General features: G+C 51.1%; 10 protein-coding genes across 10 annotated transcripts; 4 read left to right on the top strand and 6 right to left on the bottom strand.

Annotated features, from left to right (window-relative positions):
* Positions 1-108: 108 nt before the first annotated feature.
* Positions 109-2909, bottom strand: Asppvi_007945 (putative serine/threonine protein kinase; the record flags this gene model as incomplete). Its single annotated transcript, XM_043303828.1, has 4 exons — positions 109-2013; positions 2064-2233; positions 2285-2399; positions 2460-2909. The coding sequence occupies 4 exons, from the start codon at positions 2907-2909 to the stop codon at positions 109-111; spliced, it is 2640 nt and encodes an 879-aa protein (XP_043159763.1).
* An 853-nt stretch (positions 2910-3762) lies between these two features.
* On the bottom strand, positions 3763-5789 carry Asppvi_007944 (aminotransferase-like domain-containing protein; the record flags this gene model as incomplete). The annotated part of the gene is made up of 8 exons (XM_043303827.1): positions 3763-4017; positions 4091-4915; positions 4965-5041; positions 5092-5259; positions 5330-5372; positions 5431-5462; positions 5548-5584; positions 5646-5789. 8 exons carry the CDS (start codon positions 5787-5789, stop codon positions 3763-3765), a joined length of 1581 nt encoding a protein of 526 aa, XP_043159762.1.
* A 1022-nt stretch (positions 5790-6811) lies between these two features.
* Asppvi_007943 (putative thiamine pyrophosphate enzyme) lies at positions 6812-8746 on the bottom strand (the record flags this gene model as incomplete). The annotated part of the gene is made up of 3 exons (XM_043303826.1): positions 6812-8440; positions 8525-8647; positions 8696-8746. The coding sequence occupies 3 exons, from the start codon at positions 8744-8746 to the stop codon at positions 6812-6814; spliced, it is 1803 nt and encodes a 600-aa protein (XP_043159761.1).
* Positions 8747-10317: 1571 nt separating this feature from the next.
* On the top strand, positions 10318-14430 carry Asppvi_007942 (IQ calmodulin-binding motif protein; the record flags this gene model as incomplete). The annotated part of the gene is made up of 7 exons (XM_043303825.1): positions 10318-10707; positions 10788-11616; positions 11666-11797; positions 11851-12243; positions 12291-12550; positions 12841-13240; positions 13295-14430. 7 exons carry the CDS (start codon positions 10318-10320, stop codon positions 14428-14430), a joined length of 3540 nt encoding a protein of 1179 aa, XP_043159760.1.
* A 182-nt stretch (positions 14431-14612) lies between these two features.
* Positions 14613-16108, bottom strand: Asppvi_007941 (alpha-ketoacid dehydrogenase kinase family protein; the record flags this gene model as incomplete). Its single annotated transcript, XM_043303824.1, has 2 exons — positions 14613-15813; positions 15882-16108. 2 exons carry the CDS (start codon positions 16106-16108, stop codon positions 14613-14615), a joined length of 1428 nt encoding a protein of 475 aa, XP_043159759.1.
* Positions 16109-16689: 581 nt separating this feature from the next.
* On the bottom strand, positions 16690-16955 carry Asppvi_007940 (uncharacterized protein; the record flags this gene model as incomplete). Its single annotated transcript, XM_043303823.1, has 2 exons — positions 16690-16777; positions 16837-16955. 2 exons carry the CDS (start codon positions 16953-16955, stop codon positions 16690-16692), a joined length of 207 nt encoding a protein of 68 aa, XP_043159758.1.
* A 1324-nt stretch (positions 16956-18279) lies between these two features.
* Asppvi_007939 (urea carboxylase-associated family protein) lies at positions 18280-19278 on the bottom strand (the record flags this gene model as incomplete). Its single annotated transcript, XM_043303822.1, has 2 exons — positions 18280-18482; positions 18540-19278. The coding sequence occupies 2 exons, from the start codon at positions 19276-19278 to the stop codon at positions 18280-18282; spliced, it is 942 nt and encodes a 313-aa protein (XP_043159757.1).
* A 546-nt stretch (positions 19279-19824) lies between these two features.
* On the top strand, positions 19825-23623 carry Asppvi_007938 (GTPase BMS1; the record flags this gene model as incomplete). The annotated part of the gene is made up of 4 exons (XM_043303821.1): positions 19825-19882; positions 19983-20053; positions 20124-20213; positions 20294-23623. The coding sequence occupies 4 exons, from the start codon at positions 19825-19827 to the stop codon at positions 23621-23623; spliced, it is 3549 nt and encodes a 1182-aa protein (XP_043159756.1).
* Positions 23624-24598: 975 nt separating this feature from the next.
* Positions 24599-26146, top strand: Asppvi_007937 (uncharacterized protein; the record flags this gene model as incomplete). The annotated part of the gene is made up of 2 exons (XM_043303820.1): positions 24599-25168; positions 25232-26146. The coding sequence occupies 2 exons, from the start codon at positions 24599-24601 to the stop codon at positions 26144-26146; spliced, it is 1485 nt and encodes a 494-aa protein (XP_043159755.1).
* Positions 26147-26956: 810 nt separating this feature from the next.
* Asppvi_007936 (putative lactoylglutathione lyase (Glo1)) lies at positions 26957-27718 on the top strand (the record flags this gene model as incomplete). The annotated part of the gene is made up of 2 exons (XM_043303819.1): positions 26957-27613; positions 27677-27718. 2 exons carry the CDS (start codon positions 26957-26959, stop codon positions 27716-27718), a joined length of 699 nt encoding a protein of 232 aa, XP_043159754.1.
* Between the last annotated feature and the right edge of the window lie 211 nt (positions 27719-27929).

Below are 27929 nucleotides of genomic sequence, written 5' to 3'. Positions count from 1 at the left end.
CGGACTTGACAGACGTTGTGCTCAATAGACAACCTGTCTGTTCTTCCAAGTATCCATCCAAGCGCCTGTCACAAGATCTCAGGTCAACACATAAAAAGAAACAAAAGTTCATTCAGCCTGTTCAGATATTGACGGTCGACGTCTTGCTGTCTCTGGAACAACGGCGACTCGGGACAACGCATCTCCAGTAGCAGAGAGGGCATCCAGAAAATCGCCCAAAAGTCTGTCCAGTTCGGCAGTCACAGTGCTTTCTTCCGCCCCAGCCGTCAGAGCCTCAAGTTGCGGCGGTACGAGATCCGGAAAGTAGACCGGCCCCATATCATCCCTCGTAGCTGGGCGCGGATCTCGCCGGGCAGTGGGTAAAGGCTCAATCATAGGCGACTCAGTCAGCGTTGGAAAAGGTTGGTGGGGCTCCAGCTCTTTGGATGGAATGGCGGTGGGAAATGGTTCTGTATGCGAGGGTTGAACACCGATTTCTGTGCTGTTCTCCCAGATCACTGACTGCGAGTCTTCCTCATCTGGCCCCGGCCCGTCTAACACTGACGACCGTTCAAAGTCGCCGTAGCCCACCGATTCTAGCGTTTCCGGTAGCTCCTTGTTGAAAAAATGTCCATGTGCTTCTGCAAGCTCACCGGGAGGCGTAGGAGGACGGTCAAACTTGAAGGGATTATAGTCTGTGTCTGAGTGAGCTGAGATATCGGAGCCAGTCGATGCTGAGGTGGAGGGTCGCGAATCCCCAGGCTCTCCGATGGTGGACTGTCGAATGGTAGCCGATGGCTGAAGCTCGGGAAGCGGCGCTCGAAGGGTATCGTGGCGGCCAGGATCTTCGCTATCCAGAGGCTTGGCGGCAGTCATGTCCGGGAAGGTCCAGTCCATAGTTGCTCGTTTGTCTTTCTGTTGGGCCTCGTCCGGGAAGGTCCAGTCCATGGTTGCCCGTTTATCCTCCTGTTGCGAGTCCGACACCTTTGGTGACTGTGCCCTCTCCGGTTCGGCCTGTTCTGCTTCCGACGGTTGCATAAATACCGGAAATTTCCAGTCCATCGTCGGAGGGCGTGGGCCAGTCTGGGGCTGATAAGTTAGTTGCTGGGATTCGTCATTATCATCCGCATCACGACTCGATGATAGTGGCCTGCCCTCAACAGAGTTGTGTTGCTGGCGACCGGTGGATCTATTGGCTCTGATTGTATCCGCGTCTGCGAGTTGGAACGGCTGTGCCGATGCAGCTCCAGCAGCATAATGCGACGAGTCGAATGAGCCGATGTCAATGTCAATGAATGTAGACGTCACCGAAGACCGGTCTGTCTCCGTGCGAAGAGGCAGATCAGACGCTGGAGGCTTGGGCTCAATGGGCACAAAATCGTTCTTCGTTTCGTACTTATAACTCGGCATGTCTTCGTTGAACAGCCCCTCCATTGCCGCAGCGCCTCGACGGACACGCTCATCGAAGTTGGCCTTGTCTTCCACGGACATTTCGGATCCGGCTGGCTCATCGAAGGGATCGCGATCCTGCTGAGCTGTCGTCGTTGGACTCATCTGCTCTTCTAGCTCGGCTAACGAGGCAGCTATCCGATCCAGATCAATGACGGAAAATCTCCGTTCAAAGCCATCTGTTGTACTGAAGTTCCAGTCTTCTTCAAAGTCTGGCTCATAGTCGGGGAACTCCGCAGCGGCAGCACCTCCTGGATGGAATAACGAGATTCGCTGCCCTCCCCGCTGGGACCATTGATAGTAGATGCGCACCAACTCGCTGAGCGAAGAAGTCGGGTACTGCTCGTCTGTTCCAGCAATATACGAATGTGACATGATGTCTGCCATTGTAGGGCGCGATATGGGATCCGACTCGAGGGCGAATGATACTAGGTCTTTAAGGCCGTCACTGTATTCTTCATTTGCGAGACGCGGTGTGGTACGGTTGAGTTGCCTGCCAATTTGCATCCGTTCCCGTAAATTGGAGTTCGGAGGATTACCCGTTGCGAATTCGAAGAGAGTGCAACCATATGCCCATACGTCGACCTTGACTTGTCAGTATTTTCAAGGGATTGAGCAGAAATTGACAGCCTCACCTCACTTCCATATTTATGAGCTTCGCCTCGAGTTGAGAACATTTCCGGGGGCATCCAGTGAGGCGTCCCGATCCAGGTTGATCGCTTGTCCACGTGCGACTGGAGTACTCCCGCAACACCGAAATCGCAGATCTGGAGCCGTCCTTCCTCGTGGATCAAGATGTTCGCAGCTGCCAAAAGCTTCAGCGGTGAGTTAAATCTGACAGCAGGGTCCTACATACCTTTAATGTCCCGATGGATGATACCAGCCTCGTGGATTGCACGCAAGCCGGCAGCCAACTCGCGCGCGATGGGGATGATGAATCTTTCATCAAGCTTATCACCAGTGGCTCTCATCTAAAATTGGGAAGTCAGAAGATGGCAAGCGGAGGGAAGCAGTAATGACGCAGGGCGTACCAATGTCCTAACGCTACCACCAGGGCAGTACTCGCAGACCAGCCACAACTGGCTATGGATCGAGATGGCCTCAATCAACTCGTTGATATTTTTCGCACCAGCATCCTTGACCTGTTTCATAACTTTCGTCTCATGTATGAAATCCTTAATTGATTCGTCCTTGAGGTCCCTAACAGACTTGTAGTCCATCGAATCAATATCCATCACCTTGATCGCGACGACTTTGCGCGAAGGTAGCTGGTGGCCCTTGTAGACACGGCCATAGGAACCCTTCCCAATCAGTTCTTCAAACTCATACGGTGGCGGCTCTGTTTTTGCTCTGCGACACATCTCCCGCACTGCGGCGCCTTGTTCACGTGCTAGCTTGATGGCTTCTGCTTTGTGCTTGCTGATGGCAGCCGCCAGCGCGGACGTCGGGTCCAGAAACCCTGAGGCGCGAGCGTTGTCCATATTGAAGTACACAATAAGGTTCACAGTTGCAATAGAACCTGACTCAAATGGCCCTCGAGGCGTCGGGCGATAAGCTAGCCTGTGAGATACTCACTGCCTCAGGCGAAGGCATAAACTATTGATGCTCAATCACAGACAGATCTGAGATATCCCGATCCCAGACACGCTTCGTGAGCCAGTGGCGGTTATTAAGCGCAAAGTGATGTGTTGTTCACCTCGCCAGTACCTGTTTCGCCATCAAGGAAAGTCGTTAAAGGACACCCCAGCCTTAAATCAACATGTCCACGGAACCTGATGTAGCGATAAACAGGATCTAGTAATATTTACTCAGGTTGATCCTGGTTCTTTCTTTCCCAAAACCTCGTAGAACTGTTGAAGAGAGCTATACAAGAAGTTTTGATGATCTTTCGTTCTCCTTGTGAGTGAGAATGTGGGTGTGAGTGTGAAACCACGCTAAAAAGCGGACGCTAATTTAGCCCCAAACTGGAGACTCCAATCTGTGCTTCCAAGGTGGGCTACCTTCTTAGCTTGAACAACACTCATTGTACTGACGATATACTACTACTTCGACCCTTCAGCCAGAAATCTATGCATCGATGAGGATTCAACCATGCTGATCTTTGTTTCTGGATCGCAAATGGGACCATTTTACTGATTCCATAATATTAAAGGGGACTTAGCATGAGTCATGACTTCTGGTCAGTTTACGCTAGCCTATTCAGCTCATAGGAACCGAGACCATTGTATTCAGAATCTATGGAGTTTGCCAAGCTAATGAATAAATCCATGATAAATATATCACGCTCACGGTCTATTCTCGTAGATCACGTAGAATCATCACAGTCCAATCTATCTACAAAGAGAACTCGGTTCTGAGGGCAGTTGCAAACCGAGCAATAGCCTCTGCAATGTTTTCCGAGCTGGCAGCCGCAAAGGTAGCACGGAAGAACAAGTTGCCCTCGTTGCGACCAGCTGCGGTGAACCAGCTGCCTCGCGAGACGAGCACGCCGTTATTCACCGCTGCATGGAAGATAGCTTCCTCGATAGCCTCGCGGGTCTTACCCGAAGGCACGGCAGGATGCTTCTGCCAATCGATCTCAATCCAATGCTAAGAGTCCATCAGAGTCAGTAAATTTGCCTTCGGACCATGACTGTCAAATCGCAGGTGAAGGAACACTCACAAACATTCCTGCGGCGGGAGGGTTCCACTTAGCAATCTCCCTGGGAAGATATTTCTCGCAAGCATTGACAATGGCGTCTCTACGTCCAGTGTACTGCATACGCAGGTTGATCAACCAGTCCAGGTAGCCAGAGTGGCCCCAATGTTCGTCAAGAAGCTTGAACAGTACAATCTGTGAGATGCCGCTGGGGTGTTGGGCAGACGTTTCGCAATTGCGCATGAATCGCTCGACAAGCTGCTCCGGGCCAACAATCCAACCGGCCCGCGAGCCAGGTGAAAGCACCTTGGAGAACGATTCAAGTCGGAGCACACGCCCATCGACATCTAGGCTGAGGTACGATGGAATGAGAGACTTGATAAATTCATCGTGGCTGGCGGGAGGAGGGACAGGCTCGCGGTCGGGTCCGGTGTATGGCTGCATCTGCAAGAAGTAGTAAGGCTCATCTTCCACGATAATCAAGTCGTGCTTCTGTGCCACCTTGTATACAGCCTTTCGTCTCTCCAGCTGCTGCGTGGCACCGGTAGGGTTCTGTCCAGTTGGAATCGTGTACAGCACAAATGGCTTGCGGCTGCCCCGAGAAGCTTCATCCCAGTTGCTCAAGACCTCGTCGAGCGACTCGGGCAGAAGACCTTCTGCATCCATCTTGACCGATGCCACCTTGACTCCCAATGGAAGAGCGCTCTCCTTGGCGCTAGAGAATGTATACTCCTCCATCAGGATGTAGTCGCCTCTGGTGCAGAGCATTCGGAGTACTGTATCCCAACCAAATGTGCTACCAGCGTTCAAGCAACATTGCCAGTCGGCGTATGGGGGGTTGTGAATAAGCTGATTCTGTTAATCGCCGCAGGTACTTTGGTTCATCAGGACCTCATACCTCGGTATGCTCCGTCACGAATCTGAGGAGCTGGGGGGAACCAGTCGATTGTCCATAGTTAAGAGCAACCTCAAGGTCTGCGGAAAGAATCAGCAACGGATATGTTCCTCGAAGTTTCCTTACGTACCGTAAAGGCTTCTGCCAGCTTGGACATCCCCTTTCTTGGCGGTCAGGACAGCGCCCGATTCCTGGGTCTCCTGGGGGGAAAATCCCGGCGGCGTTGGGACTTTGACGCTAATCTCTTCGAAAGGGAAATATTCTGGCGACGGCAGACCACCGCCCAACGAGATGAGACCTACAATAGTTAACATCGGCATTTCGCTTGGACCAATACGAGCACGAAGAGATGTGACGGGATGAGATACCTGGAGTCTTAAGGTAACGCGCAGCACCCTTCAATGTAGATTGCTAAAGGCAAAATTTAGCTCCGTTGCCATTCAACCAGTTGATCATCCAGCGAGCTAACCTGTCGGGACTTTGATTCTTCAGAGAGGTAGTCTTTAGACTGATCAGCGAGATTCTCCACGGCGACCAAGACAGGTGTATGCGTCTGGCAACATTCCGGAAGACGGGAAAGACTTACGATCCCACCGCTTCGATTTTGGCTTGGTATAGCATGACTGGAGAAAACAAGGAAATCAGCGTCATTCGCAACCACACCCCCCCAACCGTATTACTCACAGGGCTCTTGAACATGTCACTGCTCGTAGCAGGCGCAATCCCTGTAGGGATTGGCGCACTTTTCGCTCTCAGACCCGCAATGCCATCGACTGTCAATGGGCAGGCAGACGTATCCGCGGCCTTAAGGTCGATCGAAGGACTCATTTTCTCGTCTCGGGTAATTCTGGTCTGGTGGCGGAATAGCAATTAAAATTGTGCAGGTAAGTTAGATGTGTCTGCGATATTCACAATAAGTATCCAGGCCTGGAGACACTGTGACAATCAGAATGAATACTAACTAAACAATAGCAAATACCCCCGTAGGTCAGTGCAGGAGGAATGTCCAGCAATTTGAGTCACGATACCAACGCCATTTTTGTCTCCGCCGACGACAAGAGGCGGGTCCGTTCCGCCCGATGGGGTTGACATCTTGACGAATCCGCATATCTCAACCTATGAGGGAGGTCACGCACAACTGTCATTGTTCGAAGCTGGGAAGCCCGAGAGAGCGCGCTGGACTCTCAATGGACGGAAGATACCCCTGCTGGGTTTCTCTTATCTAATTGATCTCTTGTGTCCGCGCTTCTGGGCCGCGATTAAGCAAGGGCCTGGTCACTGATCATTTACAGGGCGCGGGAGGGGGAATACTAGCAGACTGCCTAATTGGGTTAGTTGTACGGTATTGTACGGCTCAATACGCTTTCATAACTGCATCACCAGTTGTGCTTTGTTTGGGGGGACACTTAACAAGGCTTACGAACATAGCAGTTGCAATTGAACTTGTTTTAGGTCTATAATCCTAGAAACAATTGCATAGGAACCCTGACTGAACTCTCAGTGTGTTCTCTGGAATACATCTCTCTAACTATTATTGACTCGTACAGAGCGTCAACTGTAATATTGAGCCCCGCACGCATAGATAAGGCTAACGCCGGGATCGGAGCTTGATTGATAAGTGCCGGACAGCCGATAACCGATAAACACTTCAGCGTCAAGCGCAATTCTCGATGAGAATGGCGACACGTGACGCTGCCCTGGAACAATTACTATCATCAACATGAATTAATTTCTAGACCTCTAGGCTAAAATCTGCTCTACAAGAGGTCAACAGATACAATTGGTGGATAGGATCATCGCCTAGGCGACAGCAATCAACTAGAGAAAGGGCTGATGATTTTATGTCTCCTCTATTTCTTCTCAACATACTTTCCAGTGGTCCCGTCTAGCTGAGCTTCCAGTACAGCTGCGGTTCCGTTGAGCACACTCTGGATAGCCTCTGGTAGGAGCTTGCCTAGCTCGGCTACTGTAGCCGCCCGACCAGCCCAAACCTCACCTCCAGCTGCAGCCTTCGCAATGCCTGAATAGTCTGGGGTAGGAGCGAAAGAGATATTGAGATCTTCGTTCGTTGCACGCGAGCCATCTCCATTGGGATGAACCAGAAGCATGCTTCTGCGGGGTGCATTCCAGCCCTTGTTGTTCAGCACAATCGTGAGCACTGGGATATTGTAGCGCCGGGCAATCCAGTAAACGGAGCCTGGGACAGAGAAGAGGAACGTCCCGTCGCCCACCACCTGGCACACGAATCTACCCTTGTTTTTACCCCCGTGTTGGTCATCGGTAGCCAGCTTGATTCCCAAGGCACCGCCACCGGACCATCCCAGGCCACCGCCGCCGCAGTTGATCCAGGAGTTGGGCAGGGTAGCGTTGATCTGATCGGCTACAATCGCAGTAAGGGTTACTGCTTCGATGGCCCAGATGGTGTCTTCTGGGCAAGATTTTCGGACTTGAGCCATGAGGTAAGATGCATTCAATGAAGCGTCATCACCTCCAGATGGTACTCTGGCAAGGTCGGCCACAGCTTGACGTGTCTTCTTATATTCTTCTTCCCGGCGCTGCCCGAACGCGACCTGTTCTTCAGAATTGAGCATTTCCTGTAGAGCCTTGCTGGACGCGACGAAGTCGTTGATCTGCTTGAATGCCGTCGCAGACTCCGCCCGAAAGGTTGCTAGAGAGGGAATGTAGAAGACAGGGATTTGCTGCTTGAGCGGATCGACGTCAATGTGGATGATCTTGGCCGAATCCGATGGCTTGCACTGTGTTGGGATCCATGGTACATCGCAATCGGCAACTAGGATGAAGTCAGCGGTCTTGATAGCATCATGGACCCCATAGCGGAGTCCTAATGACGCAGGATGGTCGCCCGGAAAGCACATGTCGCATCCGCCCGTGTCCAAAACCCGGAGTCCCTTGAACGTATCGGCCAGTGTGACTAGCTCTTTCACCCCCCGAGCAGAGCGACCTGAGTAGCCTACGATCGCTAGAGGCGCTTTGGCAGCGGCCAGATGAGAGGCGATCAGCTCGACAGCCTCTGGCGTCAAAGCCGATGGTGCAACCGGTCCCCAGACGCCTTGAGCTAGCGTGTAGGGCTCTATCTCCTCTTCCATGACCTCTCGAGCACCGGTCAGGTAAACGGGTCCTTTCGGATCACTTGTCGCAAATTGAAGTGCCCGGTTAACCATCTGTTTTATGTTCTTGCCAGACTTGATTTCGGCCGAATAACGACAGTACTGAGACACAATCTGTTTCTGGTCGGGAACGTCTTGGATCCAGTGTATGTATTCGGTGCGGGAGCCGCGCATTTCTCCTTCGATCGTGAAGGGGGAGAGGCCGGCGAAGATCAGAACCGGAGCACGACCGCAGGATGCGTTGTGTACAGCAGCGGCTAGGCCTTGTGTTCCGACATCTACGTGAACAATCACGCACTGAGGCTTTCCGGTAAGTCGAGCGTAGCCATCTGCCATTGAAAGGGCGACCATCTATCGTGAGTAAGGCGATGTCAGCAGACTGGAGTCAAACCCGCCTCCAAATGAGACATATATAAGAGGCGAATCTAGAAATACCTCATTGGGGCAGGTGATGATCCTGGGGAATTGGCCTGGCTTCTCCTTTTGGCCCTTGACCATGGCCTCCAGGATCGATGGATGATCGGAGCCCAAGTTGACGAACGCATGTGTGACTCCAGCCTGTAGAAGTCAACCACTGAGACTTGCTTGATGGCTAAAGCTTTCTACCTCCCAAAGCGCCTCGAAGAAGGCGAAAGATGCGGTATAAACCCTGGCCATAGTAGAGTCAGCTCTAAAATGTACAGATAAATCAGAATGAGCACATACATCGTTGGATCTACCAGTAGAAATTGAAGCGAGAAGAGCAATTTCACTCGATGGTAAGCAAGGACTCTATATTATATAGAACGAGTGAAGAGAGAAACACAAACTCAGATCTCCTATAAATACCTGCAACTCAGCGGAACCCTCGCCGCGATGGAGAGAAGTCCGAACAATTAATAATGAGCATCGCACAGCCCAGGCGTTTGGCTCACTATTTCGGCAGTTTCCAATGGTAAACAGTACCCCAGCTGTGGAGTGACAGAGGGGAATGCCCGAGGACCAGCTTAAAGCCATCGCAGTATCTCCGCTGCGGGGTAAAGTCCGTTTGATATTGAATACTTGCATGCGGCATTGGTTTCCTTATTTGTACGTTTACAGGTCAATACTAAATTAGAATTGTCGAAGCAGACTCATGTATCTTTTCTAGTGCTGATGTTTGAGCTTCATCCTCGGTGACGGTGGTTTCATACACTCATCTGCAGGTTAGTTAACTCAATTGTGGACCTGCCTTCCGGAATCAAGACAAGCCTAGTTAACCCGCCAAAGTTGTCCGCATAGCATGAAAGTAACAGATGCTGCGGAAGCCTCCCTGGGACGGCTGCAACTGATATGGGGGAGTAAGCTAAATGAGGTACCAAGTGCAGATAACATGACAGATCCGAAACCCACCATGCAAGAACCCAGATGTACAGGCCTGCGAGGAACTACCTGACAGCGATACAACTTTTCACATCGACAGTGAATTTACGTTCGACATAGCACTTCTCAGCCTCTGCTCAGCCAGCCTTTATTCAAGACCTAGTTTGATATGGGACAATGTGAAGCGACATGGACCAACCACTGCCACGGCCAACTAGGCTACTAACAAGTGCAACGCAGAGTCCAGTGTCTGAGGATCCCAATCGTGCTGTCGACTTGTTGCATGACTTTATCACCAGTGGGTGTATTCTCATGTGGGCAAGCCCACATAGTGACCTGGGGTTGATCGACGCTGTGACTACTTAGTATAGGAATAAGCCATGACGTGAAGTAGTTAAACCGTTAAGTGGCTGCTAAGCTTCTTGACTACTTTAGTGGGTGGACCACTGGAGAAGGCGTTGAAACTGGATTATTTGTACAGTCCCTGCGATGCCCGATGAGGTCGATGATAGGTGGATTGAAATGTATTCCCGCCTATAGAAACCAATTTATCGAGTTGCTCTGACTGGAGACTCCCAAAATAGCATGAATAAAAAGCATGTGGAATCAAAATTTTTTTTTGGGTTTTTGGGGACGTATACCTCTCTAGCATACCTGGAAATGTTGCTGGGGTGCCTGCGCCTATGACGTCGGCCTCGTCTGAGAGCCCGCTTAAAGTCCACGCTTTCGTCATACGCTGAACGTTGAAGATGGTGATGGGCAGAACATATTAATTTGAGTGACGTCGGGGTTGGGATAAATCATGCCGCCTGTTCTTAGTTGTCAATATGGCTCGCTAAGGTGAGTTCTGGAGCAGAAGCCTTGTAGATATACGTCATTCAAAGGACATGCCTCAGACGCACCAGGTATCTGACCAGCCTTATTACTCTACCCTCGCAGCGGTTCTGAAGCTGTCTGGAGCAGTTTTTTCAATCTGTCTGAGCTCCTTGATCATTTGGATAGTGCGCCAACCAACGAGCGATAACCATACCTACTGCGACATGATCTCAGATAAGGTGTACCAACTATGCCACCACGACAAGACAGTAAGCTCAGAGCTTGCGAAGGATCCAAGCCAATCGCCGGCAAAGTTGTTTGATAAGCTGTACCATGAGCACAGGGTGAAGGAGAAGCTCGTTGAAACCGAGCAGTCGACCAATGGCCATCAAGATGTTCTGCAGAGAGCGTATGAATGTGGGAACTGGGGAACAGCAAAACCGAGTAATCTATTTCTTAAGGTTAGATTGAATATCCCCTCCATCAAAGCAGTGATCATGGTAGATATGAAGAGATTATTTCTGACCTGTACTCATCAAAGATATACCACGACGCTCTCTGTACGTTGGACAAGAATCCTCTGGGAGGAGTCGTCTCTCCACCACTGATGGGCAGTCACGGAGTCGTTCCCTTGACCATTGTGGCCCCGTTGCCGGATCTCTGTCGGCATGTGGCAAACTGTATCGCTCGAGCTGAAAAGGAGGTATTCTTGGGTACCAATTTTTGGATCTACTCCGATGCATCGACCCTCGTAACCAACGCGTTTCGGGAACTGTCAAGACGAGCGGGCGAGCGGGGGAGCAAAGTGGTTGTGAAAGTGTTATACGACCGGGGAAGTCCTCAACAGCTCTTGGATAATCACCTGAGCGTCGGTGAGAAGCAGTATGCAGATCCAAATGGCAAGGTCCGACTGCCTCCTGCAAGTGAAATCCCCAACATTGACCTTCAAGTCGTCAACTACCACCGCCCTATCTTTGGAACCTTTCACGCCAAATTCATGGTCATTGATCGAAGGGTTGCTTTGCTTCAGAGCAGTAACGTTCAGGACAACGACAACCTCGAGATGCTGGTCCATGTTGAAGGACCCATTGTGGACTCGTTCTATGACACCGCGCTGATCTCGTGGGGGAAGGCACTCAAACCGTCCCTTCCAATGCTGTCCTCTCCGGCCGCAAGCGCCGACATTCCCAGCATCTCTGCTCAGCATGCAGAGGCTGAATCGAATGAAGACCTACGCTCTCCGTTACCTGAGCACACGACGCAGGATCCTCATTATGATTGTGATATCCAGCACGAGGCGCAAAGGGTCAACGACACGATTCGTCCCCGAGCAGGGGAATCAAAAACTCAAGCGGTCTCTCGCCATCTGAGTATGTTTCCTGTCCCTGTGGGTAGGCCGCAAGCTAAATAATCATTCAGATACTACAATTCAGCGAGACACAACCGGCGACGCCCCAGATAGCGACCAGGAACCGCCAATGCGACCATACGTGACTCTACCACCTCACAAGCCATTTCCTATGGCCCTAGTCAACAGAGAACCCTGGGGAGGCAAGTTTCTCTATTAGTACTTGAAAAGAATCAAGCTGCTAACAATACTTTAGCGCCAAACCATACCAGCACCTACACTCCACAAAACTCAGCCTTCCTCTCCGCCTTCAAACACGCGAAGCACTCCATCTTCATCCAGACTCCAAACATGAACGCAGAGCCAATACTGCAGGCTCTACTTGACGCAGTCCGTCGCGGTGTCACCGTCACATGCTATCTCTGCCTTGGCTACAACGACACAGGCCAACTCCTTCCCTTCCAGAACGGAACAAACGAGATGATCGCGAACCGACTATACCGCTCCCTGCATACGGACGAAGAACGCTCGCGACTGCGCATATACAACTACGTAGGCAAAGATCAGACCAAACCAATCCACAATAAATTCAAAAAGCGAAGCTGCCACATTAAACTTATGATCATTGACGAGCGGGTGGCTATACAGGGTGAGTACTACCCAACCCCCACACATACAATCGTACTGACAACTCAGGAAACGGAAATCTCGACACGCAATCCTTCTACCACAGCCAGGAAGTGAACATCCTCCTCGACTCGCCGCTTGTATGCCGTATCTGGTTGGAGCAGATAAACCAGAACCAGAACACGGCGATTTACGGCGCTGTGAGCACCGAGGACGGGTGCTGGCATGATCCGGTTAGTGGTGAGATACCCAAGGGCTCTATTGGGATTGACCCCGGACGCTTCAGTTGGGCTAAAGGGTTTGTTGGTGCTGTACAAAGGGTGAGAGGTGTTGGAGGATTTTAATTTTGCTCATTTTGGCCGGTATATATCTGCTTTTACTGTCTCTATATTGTTTTGGGTGAGCTGTCGCCGTCTACTTAGTGTAGATATCCTTTCAGTCAAGCTTGTCGATATCTCGGGATATGTTTGCAAGTGATGATCATGATCATACATTGGATGTATTATGTTGGACATGTACTACCGTCCTGTGGCACATTTGAGCGTCAAATGTCTTTTAAGTGATACTTCAATACAACGTCACGCTAGCATACGAGCCAAGAGCGCTGATGAAGAGGCAGCAACACATTAAATTCAGTATCATTATCAGCAATCTTTCATTCTGTCGACGTGAGAGTACTCGATCCTTCAACAGCATGTCCTGCCCCTACGACAAACCCATCGTCGACATCACCCAGTATGTATTCCACTACCACCTCGACGACGAAAAGGCCTGGTCAGCTGCGCGTGTGGCCCTCCTAGACGCCATGGGATGCGCCATCGAAACACTCTCGACGAGCGAGGAGTGCCAGAAACTACTGGGCCCGACTGTGCCAGGCACAGAGGTCCCGAACGGTTTCCGACTGCCAGGGACAAATCTCAGCCTGGATCCGGTCAAGGGAGCATTCGACATGGGCACTTTAATCCGGTACCTGGATCATAATGATGCGCTAGGCGGCGCAGAATGGGGCCATCCCTCTGGTAGCTAGACTTGTCCCGCATATCGAGCTGAGTAGCACTGACGACGGGGCATAGATAACCTCGGCGCCATCCTCGCAGTCGCAGACTGGCTATGTCGCGCCTCCGCATCAGGGAGGTACAAACACGCCGGCCCCCCACTCACAATGCGCACGTTGCTCACCGCGCTCATAAAAGCATACGAGATCCAAGGCTGCTACCAGATCAGCAACGCCTTCAATGCCTTTGGCATCGACCACGTCATCCTTGTCAAACTGGCCTCGGCCGCCGTCGTGGCCTGGCTCCTCGGTCTAACCGAGGAGCAGACGCTGGCGACGCTCTCGCATGTCTGGATGGATGGCCATCCGAGCAGGGTGTACAGGACGGGCGCGAACACGATTCCACGGAAAGGGTGGGCGGCGGGTGATGCGTGTATGCGCGCGGTGCATTTGGCTCTGCTCGTGCGTGCTGGACAGCCTGGTGCACCGACGCCGCTGAGTTCGTTGCCGTTTGGGTTCTATGCGCGGACGTTTGGGGCGAATGGGTTCGAGATGCCGCGACCGTTTGGGGTGTGGGCGATACAGAATGTCCTGTTCAAGGTGATGCCGGTTGAGGGCCATGGAATTGCGGCTGTTGAGGCGGCGCTTGTGCAACTTGGTAAGCTCCGGGCGAGAGGGCTAGGACCGGAATGTATTGCAAGGGTTGAGGTTCGGACGACCCGAGCGGCAGATTCGATCATCAATAAGCGAGGGCCGCTGCATAATGCTGCCGATCGTGATCATTGCATCCAGTACGTGATTGCGCTCGCCTTTCTGAAGGGCTCGGCACCGGAGGCGAGGGACTATCGAGATGAGAGTTACTGGGCCAGGAGCGAGGAGCTGGCTTCTCTGCGAGAGCGAATCTTCATTCACGTTGACGAGCTCCTTACGAGAGACTATTTGGATCTAAACAAGAAAAGCATCGGCTCCGCACTCACAGTTCACCTGCAGGATGGCTCTGAACTGCCCGAAGTGTTGGTAGAGTACCCTGCCGGTCATGTGCGAAATCCTGTCACAACTCGAGCAGTGCAAGAGAAGTTCGCCAAAAATATGCGGCTAATGTTTACCGAGAAGGAGACCTCGAAGATCCTCCAAGAGGTTGAGAAGGACGACCTACTCATCATGGATTTCGTCGAGCTTTTCGCGAGGCAATCATCACCAGGTCCGAGATTGTAGTGGCAATGCTGGAGTGCGACGTCATTGTCATCAGCGGGAAAAGAAACGTTTATCTGAATGTCTCAATGGGACCAGAGTAGCCAGCATGTGGTACGTGAATGAGGTAACTTGTCTTTGAAGAGCTTCATGGCAGCGTTCAACACAGTGGTGATTAAGCAACCTGTCAGGACCTCAATAAACGACTACTCAATCTTGCCAACTCCTTGAAGAGTAAGATAAACATCTGTCCCCCAGCCCCACAGGCTCTGAATAGCGATACTGCCACCAAAGTATTCCGCGTACGCTCTGCTAAGCGGCAATCCATATCCAAGTCCCGCAATACTGCTCAGCTGGCCTCCACTAGCAGACATTGTGTTCAGCGCATCGAGATTTCCGTTATCCGAGTCCAGCAGGTTTGAATCGGAGAACGTAGTGAAACTATAGGACCAGATGTTGGGCAATACCTCGCGGGGGATACCACCACCCCTGTCTCGTATTCTAATGGTTATGCTCTGCGATGATGGTGTTGAAAATTTAATTGACTCGTTGGCATCTGCCGTACCAACCACGGTGTCCATCTTGAAGCCAACATCGGCATCAGGGTAGATACCCGGGGCATTTGACATTCTCCCAAGCGCACCGTGGGTCCGATGGACCGGAACGTCTGGTGCTGCAGCAATCGTAACTTCAATGGGCTCACGTTCGTTGCCTGACTCAATAACCGCGCGAAATGCATTCTTCAGAAGCTCGGTGATGATGTACTCGACATGCACGGGTACGTGCGCAAACGTGGCGTCCGGTTGACCCCCGATCCTTAGGCGCGGCCGCACGCCATATTTCAGCTCACAGATCTCCCCAACAAAATCTTCGCATACCTTCACGATGCGAGCCGGCTGTAGGGCCGTGTCAATCACACCTATATAATTCGACGGGACGTTGTTCTCAGACGACTGCTCTGTTCTGGAACTGATACCACTAACTGGCTGTGAGGCAAAGTGAAGGGCCAGATGTTGCTCTGCTATAAGCCGGGTGCCAATCCTCGCTCGTAGATGGGTGTCTAGAAAACGAGTCACATCGGTTGAACTGATATATTTCCGGCATTCAAGAAATCCCCGTGCCAGTATGGGTATTGTATTTGCATGCGTATGCACTAGGTCCGCCAGCACATCTGCGAACTTATTCTCCTCTTCCAGCGTTGTGACCTGCCGTTGCTGATAGGGCAGAAGAGTCGATAAGGAGTGAACGTAATTGTTATAGATCTTCGAGATGTGTGGGTTCGAAACGACGATGAAAGGGAGGTTTCGTAACGCTTGTATACGAGATGCCAGTCGGGCAGGTAGAAGGGATAGTGTGAAATTCGCAGAGGCGAGCAGCGCCTCTTTTGACAAAGGTGGGCGTCCGTGCCTGAAGGGAGACAAAGTGGTCAGAAAAATGATCAGATGTTCCAAAAAGAGAAACCTGCAGTGCCTCACTTGAGTAGATCTGCAAGCGTCAGTGGACATCGACGGCTAGCCGCAAGACGCGCGACTTCATCATTGGCGCCTTGTGCAAATGACTGATGTAGAGCCGACTCATGTTGATCTTGAGGTGGTGATGTCGAGTAACATCGCACCTTGTAAAGGGAGTGAGAAGGCAATTGACCCTTCAGCTGATGCTTATATTTTAGAGTCGATACCCTAAGAATCCTTGTGGCTGTCATCATGGACCCTAGCCATCATGAACGAGCTGAGCAACAATGGTTAAGTCATTGATATCGAGTATTGACGATGACTTCACCTTAACTCCGGATCGCCGCCGCAGTGAGACTTTACCGAAAATGGATATTGACACGTGATAGGTATCCCCTAAGCCAGGATCGACTCATGGATCTAGGTATGTCTTCAAGTGCAACTCTCTCCGACATGGAAACCCATCAGTATCGGTATTCCACTTTTAAAGCCCGTCTTGATACCTTGATTTAGTGATGAATAGCCTCATGTATATTCTCTTTTTCTGTGCTCTAGTCGTTCAGTTACCAGCTGGCAGTCGATGTCGGTTATGGAATAGAGGACGACTCGGAGTCATTCCGAAAGCAATTACCACATCATAAGTATACCAGTAGACTATCTATAACGCATACATATAGCTACACATAACTGTAGCTGAGGTCCAGCCCTGACGTTATGCCGTTCAGATAGGGTATCATCCTCCGAAACATCATTGGGATCCACCAAGTTCAGGTTCTATGGAGGATGAACGACGAATGAAAAGAGAGTCGAGAGCCCTAGTCGGCACTTTGCATCACTGGATCCTGACTTCTTGATCCTTCTCGACATGGATGTGGGGGTTGCTCTCGAGGATACCGACTTGCTCCTCTGGGAATTCAACGCTGATTGAAGGTCAGCCGAATAATTTCCAACTCTGCAGTGCAAAAGAACAATGCCATACGTGAACGCCTTGATGAGAGTGAACTCGTGCTTGATGGTTCCCCCTTGTTCCTGGGCCGCCTTCTTTGCGCTAGATGGGGAGAGGTAGACGTAAGCATATGCGGCTGGGAAGGCGATCATTAAAGGGGGCCTCACTTCTCCAGCTCCTCGGGTGGAGCATCTGGTTTCAGGGTGATCTAGAGCATACAGATCAGTCAAAGACTCTGTGGATGATGAAACTTGTCAAAAGGTGGGCGACAAACATTGTAGAGAGGCATCTTCAGAGACGCTACGGGGATGCTATTATTAAGGTAATGAGTTCTTGATTGTTGCGACAGACGGAGATGAAGACGCGAGTCTGGTCGGAAGGCAAGGTAGTAAGACCGTAAGTGAGAAACAGAACGGGTCAGGTGGGTAACTCGAGGGGAGAGGGACAATTTATATGGCCTGCGGGGATCCCAGACTGGAAGTGAAAGGGGTCTGATAAGGAAGCAGCTGGAGAGGGGAAACTATGGCAAGGCTACCACATATGTCGTCCAAAGTCGTGCCTCGGGGCTTACGCTATCGGAACCATACAATAATGAGCATTCAGACTACAAATAAAAGAGCTGATTCGTGGCGTATCTAACTAACTCAGAACATTCTGAAACGTCTGCGTGGTATGTTACAGCGATAGAGATTGCAATGGTGTTGTCATTGCGGGAAACCAGAGAGTAAATGAATGTTTACACCCCACCCACGCAACTACTACACTGCAGATGGAAGAAACTGTAACATAGGAATTAAACTTCTTTTCAGATTGTATGCACTTGTGCAGGTTGAGCAAGATGACGCTATTCTGCCACCAAATTAATCAACACGATATATCTATGCACCAACAAAGGCGGGGTGACAAGGCTCCGCGCATCTGCAGTAGCAGCACGATGACGATATTGAATGAGCTGATGAAGGCGGGGCAATCGGGTCACGTGTCGGTACACAAAGTGCTCTACAGCCCTAGAACATCACTTCAGGCGGCTTATTTGGGGCATTGTATAATGAATCGAACTGGTTTGTAGATTTTACCTACTCAGTACCTGCGGTGATTGCTGGTCTTCCGTGGGATCTGCCTGCCATTTGTGAAAAATGTCGGCTCTGGGCTGGACTTTGTTTTGGCCCAATGCTTTCCTTGACCGAGCACGGTGAGAATTGAGAGCTCTCTCGAGCTGGTCGTCCGAATGAATGACTGGCACCATATGAATATTGTGTCTGAGGGGATATCAAGCCTTAATGTTCCCAAGCATGCTTCGAACCTGAGAACTGGTCTCGCTTCTTCAGAACAGAAAGGGCGACTTCTAGTTTCGACCAGCTGTAGTTCACTCGTGATAGGAACAGAAGCATGGAATATAGTACTGTTCAATATTCGAAGTCGGACTCCCTTTTGCAAGGAGCTTCCTAGGAGATACAAAATTGCTCATGGACGCAACTATAGACCAACATAGCCACTATCATCGGTTTCCCGCCGTGGCATTTGCAACCCATGCAGTCCCCTATAATTGGGGCTCTCAGGCTGTTTCCAACCATCCAGTATCTTGGGATCGGCCAGCTTGTACACCTCCACACCTAGCGGACGGGTAGTAGCTCCCATCTTCTCGCCCTTCGCCTCCCATCCCCATTGAGAGAGATCTCCTGCAGTTGACTCATTAGCATCAGGTCCCCAGTCTGGACTCAACGTGGAACGCATACCTCCAGGGCAAGCAGACAGTGCACAGAGCACATCTACTTCGGCAAAGAACTCAAAGTATTCTCCCGGCTTAGCTGGCGATGTCTCCATAAAGTACTTTCCTTGCTCATCCAAACCCGTTACCTGAAAGACGTTAAGAACATCATGAACATCCAATTCAGTCAAGCCATAAGGCATGATCGCGCGCGTCAAGTTCGAGTGGCAGTGGAAGTCAAAGGTTTCTCCACCCATGAGCAGATTGACGTAGGGATCGCATCTGGTTCCAAGCAAATCATGAACACGTCCACCCCATTGCGAAGTACCAAAGCCAACGCCCTCCTTCCGCTGGCCGTTAACTTCCAAAACCTCATGTAATTGTCCACCATTCAGGGAGTCTCCAGTTATGGTGACGAGGGGCCGTAGATATGGCAGGTTTGACCACAGGCGGTCACCGACCGACACATGGGAAGCGTGGATTTGACGCGTGCGAGCAGCCCAAAGTCGCTCTCGGGGATTATTCGCATTCCAAATGTTGAGATCGCCCACTTGGGGCCCTTTTGGTGTAGTCAGTCGACAGATATGCCCGGCTGGCACAACCCATGCCTGTCCGGAGCAGGGACGAATAGTGAATGATGTCTCGAGAATCCTCCCCGAATCGCTGGAAGCACTCTCCGAGATATTCCTATAGACTTGGGACGTGCCATACACTGCTGAATCCTTAGCGGCAGTGTACGCGGGTGGAGGCCGACGAGGTGTAGTCATTATTATGGATGTGTTCGCTGAAAACCGTTGCTATAACTTGGATTCAAACCCAAATGACAGGTTGCGCCAGCGGATGACCTCTGGCTTTAATAGGGAGCCAATTCGGCTTCATTCCGGAGGCGGCCGCATGCCACATGGGGTCAAGCCCCGCTCATACCCCAAGATTCCAGAACTGCCCCAAGTTTATCAGCCTTTTTGGTTACGAGATGGATACTGAACCTCTGTCTTTCCAGATATGCCGGGCCGAATCCTAGGGCACCGCCCTTATCGCCCATGACCGGGCCGGAGTGGGTCCGATAACGGCATGTCTGGTCAGGCGACAATTATTCTGCCCCAGGCATTAAGGCCACAACATTCAAGCAAAAACTTTTTTTTGATTGATATCGGCAGGGAGAAATTCCGCGCCGGCAAAAGGAAATAATAATTTGGGTCAAGCTTGATAGAAGATCAAGAAGAGATCGTCGGGTTTGCTTCGCCTTGCGCTGAAATCTTTTTATCAATAGGAAATTACTTTTCCTTAGAGGTCATAGACCTCGAATTACCAAGATGGAGGATCAGTCGAACAGGGCGCATCGGCCCGCAAAGGAGAAAAAGAAATACAGTGGTATGTTCAATGCTTGACAAGCTCGTTATACAGACTCAACATCTTGGCTTGACATTTTCTCTGTGAAGACAACATACTGATATGATACTTGATTCTCCAGGTGCTAACCCGAAGGCATTCGCATTCTCGAATCCTGGAAAGGGTGGCAGACAGGCTGCGCGATCCCACGATGTACGCATTCTTCTTTGCACCCTCATCTTATCTCCGCAGAACTTGTCCGCCGATACTTATACCAATATAGATCAAAGAGAAGAGGCTACATGTACCCTTGGTGGATCGTCTGCCCGAAGAGGCTCCTCCGCTTGTCGTTGCGGTTGTTGGACCTCCAGGTGTAAGTTATTCCGCTTGATGATGACGACCATCCTAAAGAAAATTTGAGAAAATGGTTCTGACAATCGTTCACTTTTGCAGGTTGGAAAAACTACCCTTATCAAGTCCTTGATTCGTCGCTATACGAAACAGACACTTAGTACACCCAAAGGGCCTCTGACGGTGGTGACGGCCAAACGCCGGCGGCTCACAATCATCGAATGTCCTTCCGACTCCCTTGCTAGCATGATCGATATCTCCAAAATTGCGGACATTGTTCTTCTGATGATCGACGGCAATTATGGGTTCGAGATGGAGACCATGGAATTCCTCAATGTCTTGGCCTCTAGTGGTATGCCTGGAAATGTGTTCGGCATCTTGACGCACCTGGATCTTTTCAAGAAGCAGAGCACCCTTCGCGCGGCGAAAAAACGATTGAAGCACCGTTTCTGGAGTGAACTCTACAACGGCGCAAAGCTTTTTTACCTCTCTGGCGTTGTGAACGGCCGCTATCCTGACCGCGAAATTCATAATCTCTCTCGCTTCCTGTCCGTCATGAAGAATCCTCGACCGTTAGTTTGGCGAAACTCTCACCCTTACGCGCTTGCAGATCGGTTTCTGGATATCACACCTCCAACCCAGATTGAAGAGAATCCCAAGTGCGACCGGACCGTCGCGTTGTACGGATATCTGAGGGGAACGAACTTTCCCGCTCAAGGCGCACGAGTTCACGTTCCTGGCGTTGGCGACTTGACAGTTGCGGGTATTGAAGCTCTCCCAGACCCGTGTCCGACTCCGTACATGGACCAGCAACTTGCCAAGACATCTGGCAGGGCAAGCAAACGCAGACTAGGCGAGAAGCAAAAACTCCTATTTGCCCCTATGTCAGATGTCGGTGGTGTTTTGGTCGATAAGGATGCCGTATACATTGACATCAAGACATCGAATTTCGAACGAGATGAAGATGAGGACAATCAAGATCGCGGCTTGGGAGAGCAGTTGGTTGTCGGTTTGCAGGGTGAGCGCAAATTGCTTGGTGAGGCAGAGGGTGGTGTCCGTCTCTTCAGCGGCGGTGAGGTTTTAGAAAAGGCGGATGATGACGGGGACAATGTCGGCAGAAAGGAGAGGAGAAAAGTGAGAGTCATGGAAGGAGAGAACGATCAGCAGGAACTCTCGGATGAGGATGAAGGGTTCGAAAGCGGAGAAGACGAAGAATTAGATGAGGATGGAGAAGGCGACGATCTCAGCGACGGGGAGGACGGTGACCTGGAAGATGTCTCCGCCCCACCAGATTTTGAAGAGAACTTCAAACAAAGGCAGAATGGGAGTGCCCATCGTGAAGAGGGAGATCTTGCCTTTGCAGACAGTGATTCCGACCTGGGTTCCATTTCGTCTGTTGAGGATCAAGAGCTCGAAAGCGACGTTGACGAGGACGACGTGGATGAGGATGATGACGGCGCGCTTCGTTGGAAAGAAAACATGATTGCCAATGCGAAGGCCCTTCATGGCAAGCGACCAAAGTTCCGCGTTGCTGACCTTTCACGGATGATGTACGACGAGTCTATTGCCCCGGCAGATGTGGTGAAGAGATGGCGGGGCGAAGACGAGGAGGAAGAAGGATTCGAAGACGAGGAGCGAGAAGAGGACGAAGACGAATTCTTCAAGAAGACCAACACGGAGAAGGAAGAACAATCGGATTATCGTGCTGTTCCTGAATATGATTATGAGAAACTGGAACAAAAATGGCAAGACAGTGATATGATCGAGGCTCTGCGGAGTCGTTTCGCCACCGCTAAACTCTCTGGTGGGGATGACGATGATGACGACGTGGACGACGATGATTTCGATGATGCTTTTGACGAAGACGACGAGGGAGACGGCGCGTTTGAGGATCTCGAGAGCGGCGAGGTGTTCAATGGACTCTCCGACAACGAAGACGGAGAGGACACTAAGAAGGAGGAAGGTCCAGTGGACCTAGAGGCCGAGCGTGAACGCAACGCGAAGAAAAAAGAAGAACTGCGACTGCGATTCGAGGAAGAAGACCGCGAAGGTTTTGCCAACTCGAAAGACAATGCACGACAGGCAKGTGCAGGCGGAGAAGAAGAATTCGGCGAGGACCAGTGGTACGAGCTGCAAAAGGCGAAGCTGCAGAAGCAGCAGGACATCAACCGCGCTGAATTCGAAACTCTTGACCCTGCCTCGAGGGCCAGAGCGGAAGGCTTCAGAGCTGGAACCTATGCCCGGATAGTCCTCGAGAAAGTGCCATGCGAGTTCGCTACCAAGTTCAACCCGCGATTCCCAGTGATCGTTGGCGGTCTGGCCCCCACCGAAGATCGATTCGGTTACGTACAGGTCCGAATCAAGAGGCACCGTTGGCACAAAAAGATCTTGAAGACCAATGATCCTCTGATTTTCTCCTTGGGGTGGCGTCGCTTCCAGACCCTGCCCATCTACAGTACATCTGACAGTCGAACACGAAACCGCATGCTTAAATATACCCCTGAGCACATGCATTGCTTTGCTACCTTCTACGGTCCGCTTGTCGCGCCGAACACAGGTTTCAGCTGTGTACAGTCGCTCTCAAACAAGACGCCAGGCTTCCGCATTGCGGCCACTGGTGTGGTATTGAGTGTGGACGAACACACGGAGATCGTCAAGAAGTTGAAGCTTACCGGTGTGCCTTACAAGATCTTCAAGAACACCGCCTTCATCAAAGACATGTTCAACTCGTCGCTTGAAATTGCCAAGTTCGAGGGTGCTTCGATCCGAACTGTCTCCGGCATTCGTGGTCAGATCAAGCGAGCCCTCAGCAAACCCGAAGGATGCTTCCGTGCCACTTTCGAGGATAAGATCCTCATGAGCGACATCGTCTTCCTGCGTGCATGGTACCCGATTAAGCCACACCGTTTCTACAACCCGGTGACGAACCTGCTCGACTTGGACGAGGAAGGTTCGAGCGATAACGGTTGGCTGGGTATGCGTCTGACCGGTGAGGTGCGTCGCGAGAAGGGTATCCCCACTCCGCAGAACAAAGACTCAGCCTATCGCCCGATCGAGCGGCCTACTCGTCATTTCAACCCTCTTCGCGTGCCACGGCAGCTGGCCGCAGACCTCCCCTTCAAATCCCAGATCACCCGGATGAAGCCACATAAGGATAAGACCTACATGCAGAAACGCGCGGTGGTGCTTGGCGGAGAGGAGAAGAAGGCGCGAGACCTTATGCAGAAACTTACCACTCTGCGGAATGAGAAGCAGGCCAAACGAGCCGCAAAGCAAGAGGAGCGTCGTAAGGTGTACCGCGCCAAGGTCGCGGAAAGTCTTGAAAAGAAAGCGGAGCGAGAGAAGCGGGAGCGTGACGAATATTGGCGACGGGAAGGGAGGAAGCGGAAGAACCAAGACGCAGAAGGTGGAGGAGGCAAGAAACGCAAGTGATATCAACTCTGCTTTTGTTACCATGTCCCTTCGTCTTACAATATCCCATGGGTTTGTTCGGTTGTCAAAAGTCTCTTTAAGTGGAACTTACTGTCCATGCAGGATCCACGTACATATTGCATTGTGGATGGCGTTGTTTGATTCAACCTTTTCCCGATCAGGATATCTATTCTTCTAAATATCTCCAGATGTCTGTTATATATATATTATATCAGTCAATATACAGTAGATTTTCTGATTTACCGCATTCAGCCTGTTGCTTTATCTGAAAAGGCACTAGAGTGGAAGATCACCACGTGACCGTGGCGCGCAACGCGTCCTCTCGATGACCACCCAGTTGACTCCATGATCAAGGAAGAGTGAGCGTCAATTGTTACTTTTCAATCTTATCTGGGAGGGAATATATACCACTCGCCTTCCTGCATCATTTTCCCTTGACTGTTGGCAGACTTCTAACTAATCGTCTATTATCGGGACGTGACACAGTGTGTGGGGACGGAAGTTGTTGACAGTTGAATCATCGAGTGGTTGATCCCGTCGCCGGGGTCGCCGCTTGTACCGTCGCATTTCGCAATCACGCCTTGCGCATGTATCGAGTAGAGCTGCAGACTCCAGGAGTAACTCCTTGCAGCGAATTTAAGAAACCCTTCGGATTAAAGACCTGTGGGAGCCAATCGCTCTCCATCTTGTCTGCTTTCCACTTCCGCACCCGCTTTGCTGCATTCCCACGCCAACCTAGCTCTCCATCGCGGGCGGTGATACCGTTACTCGTGCCACTTGAGGTTGGCGATCATCCTGGCTGGTCCTGGAAATCTGCCCGTCTGTCGCAGAGCTCTCCTTGACGGATTCCGGATTCTGGATTCTGGATTCTAGTCTGGACTCGAAATTAAGACTTGCAAGGCAAGTCTTGTCGGGGCTGGGGTCATTGGAGTTTGCCGCTCCGACAAGCGCGTTGTTAGCTACCGCTTGGTCGCTATGAGCGGGCCGTCGCATGTTGACGTGCCGTTTACTGAGCCTTCTTCGGCGCATCTGACCTGTCCAAATGATGGCTTATCGGCTGCTGGCGAGAATAATCACTCTGTCTCCGAAAGCACCAAAGTTCCTGACAAAGCTCACGACGTTGCTAAGCAAACATCAAATCCGCCTCCTGCTCCAACACCGCAGTCCCCATTGGCTCGATCTGAGCCGGATGCACCAGGAAGTGATCATGATTCTTTCCATGTATCCAGTGGTCAGTTGCCTGAAATGGGGACTTTCCCCGGAGGAAGCACTGCACGGTCGCAGCCCTTATTGAGCTCCCCAGGGAATAACCTGGCTCGTGGCCTTTCCTCGCATAATCTTTCCAGTGGGCAAGAATATGATGTTGCGTCAATTTCAGGGACTCAGCGCTCGCCCCAGCTAGCCCGCAGTCACAAAAGAACCGCAACGGGTGAAATTAAGCCCTCGAACACATTAGTAGCACCTCCCAGCCCCGGAACGATTAGCACGGAGAGGCATCCAGCTGAGAGTATCGGTTGGCGCTCACGTGGAAGTAAGATCGCTGCGGTAAATTGGCCTTGTAATGCAATATTCTGCGTTGTCCCGATGGTGCTGATATCATAAACTCAGTTATCCGTTCACCTTCGTACTCGTTTGTCTTACGCCGCAGCCAAGATAGAGAAAAGCAGGCAATCTCTCGACGCGCAGGCGAAACTGCCATTGAATCTACTACAAGAAAGCTCCACCACTCCGCCAGTCTTTGTCAAAAGTCCACCATACGATGATGGGGCTGATGGTCCGCGCCTGCAAGACAAGGACTCTCGAGACGGTTCGCCAGTCTCCGCGCCAGATATGCCCATCCAGTCCAATCTCTTGCCTCCGAACGCACGGCTCTCCCCTGCAACGCGGTCAGACGATCTATCATCTGTTTCCCCATCAAAAAAAATTCCCGTTTCACCATTCTCCTCTAAAAGAATGTCGGCAACACCGAGACTCGCACCTCCCGCAGATATTGTTCCAAGTGGTAGTAGCGGCTCCCGCCGCAGGCGGCCGAATCCAAACCAAGCACTCGAACATTCCCGCTACGTCTCATCATTGGATGACAGGCAGCGTCGTCCTCAGCATGGAGCTACTGATGGTTCACAGAAGATTCTCGTTCCGGGAACGCCTCCCCTCCAACCGTTATCTCAGCCGACATCCACGCCGTATAACGGCCTATCGAGGCAGTCAACTCATTCGCAAAATGCATCAATGGAACAAGACGCAATTGAAACCTTATTATTCATGTCCAGTCCTGGTAATTCAGCTTACCACCCGAGTTCCCAGAGACAGCAGAGTACTCCGCACATCAGCCAAACATCACTAAGTACAGAATCAAGCACCGGCGGGAGTCAAACGCAAGGCCCTCAGACGGCCGGGGAAGACCATCGTCGTGCAGGTCAAGCTCGCTACTTGGAAGCGCAAGCGGGGGACGAGATTGATCGCATGCTTGACCAGATGGAAGATAGCGACAGCGATAACGAGACGAAAACTAGATACCGTTGATCTCGTGGGTTGAGTTTTTGCATGACGTCCGTTGCTCTTTCCGACCGAGGAGACCTTTGTCCCAACCTTGATGGGCCTCGGAATGGAAAGTCCTTTCACGATTTTTCTCACTACTTTCCTTTCTTGGTACCTCTTTGAATCTATCACTATCTGATTTGCATGGCATCATATTTTGGGCATTTCCATTGCGAATTTTTGGTCTTACAGCATTGCATTAATCCTACATGTCCGCTATATCTCAGACTTTGGCCATCTATTGAGAATTTATGGGGGCCCTGCCAGTTTCATCCAGGTGCAAGCTATCTATTGGGTGCTTTTTGTGCTAGATCAGAAATTTTGAAGAGACAGGGACGTTTGCTTGAGGCTGTACAATATTCTGGCATCTTTTTGGAGTTTTGGCTTTGATATGAGCGTGATTCGGTTCCATGCAAGAAGCTGCATTATAACATTATGCTTTGCAGGTCGTCAAATCGTCACCTTTATCGCCCATTGCGGGGGCCTTGGACACATTTGCGATTAGTATGCACAATCATCGGCATTGGCGCAATAAGGCCTGCAACCTGCAACTGCGATATCCCCAGCGCTGGTCAATGTTGCTTTGCTCTAACTAACTTTCTTGGATAAATCTATCTGTCAACAATCTCATGATCTTCAGAAGCTGAAGTCTTACTACTGTGCATTTTATCTGTCCGGCATAGTCATATCCCGTATTATCTGGTCTATTGTTTATCACCCCGCATTTCAGAATACTCCCATCTCTCCTCGGCTGTTAAGGGCTAAGCGCCCTGCAATATCAATCCAGCAACAAAAATGAGTGCGGGCCAAGGTTCAAACTCCTCATGCTCATCGGCGTTATCATCCTCCTCTTCTCCCTTTGATCCGGGCGTCTTCCTCCCCGGCGGCCACAACAATGACCCTCCGCTCCCGGAAAACAGCCCCACGGCTGGCTACAGACTGAATCACTTCATGCTCCGCGTCCGCAATCCGCAGCGCTCGCTCCACTTCTACATCAAGCTGATGGGCATGCGCACAGTCTTCACCATGAATGCTGGCCCTTTCACACTATACTACCTGGGCTACCCTCCCACATCCGAAGACCGAGCCGACCTGCCATCGTGGTCTGCCCGAGTCGCTAACCCCCCAGTCCTCACGCAGACCCCAGGACTGTTGGAACTGTACCATGTCCACGGGACAGAAAAAACAGAGGCCGAGGGCGGCTTCAACATGTCCACTGGCAATACGCCACCGCATCTTGGCTTCGGACACTTAGGGTTTACGGTCCCGGATGTTGCGGGCACATTGGAGAGGCTTAGGAAGGAAGGGGTCCCAATCATCAAGGAATTGGGTAATAGTTCGCGAGAGAGTGTACCCTTGAGTTCTTGGGAGGAGGAAAGGGGAGTCGGTCTGGGCGAGATGCATCCGAATTATCAGAGGCTGTTTGATCAGATTGCGTATGTCGCTGATCCGGTAAGCTCATTACCCTTCAAAGAATCGAGCAATGGGCTGTGGCATGGAACTCACTCGCTGCAGGATGGATATCTCGTGGAACTGATCCCTCAGGATTTACATTGAGGCTGGCAAGGCTCACATGGCCGTTTTAGTGGAACTCTTGACAATGTACAGTGTTCAGGGCTGTAAATACACCTGAACGCAGGTCTGAAAGACACTGGGGTAGACACGGTTCTCTCTGCAGAATAAGCAAAGATCTAACTTCCTTTTTTAAAAATCACAACATAACGCCAACCATGATATCCATACATGATGCTCAAAAGTGTCAAGGATC

Source organism: Aspergillus pseudoviridinutans (assembly GCF_018340605.1).
Source record: "Aspergillus pseudoviridinutans IFM 55266 DNA, scaffold_5, whole genome shotgun sequence".
Taxonomy (NCBI): domain Eukaryota; kingdom Fungi; phylum Ascomycota; class Eurotiomycetes; order Eurotiales; family Aspergillaceae; genus Aspergillus; species Aspergillus pseudoviridinutans.
This window is presented reverse-complemented; position numbering and strand designations above follow the sequence as displayed.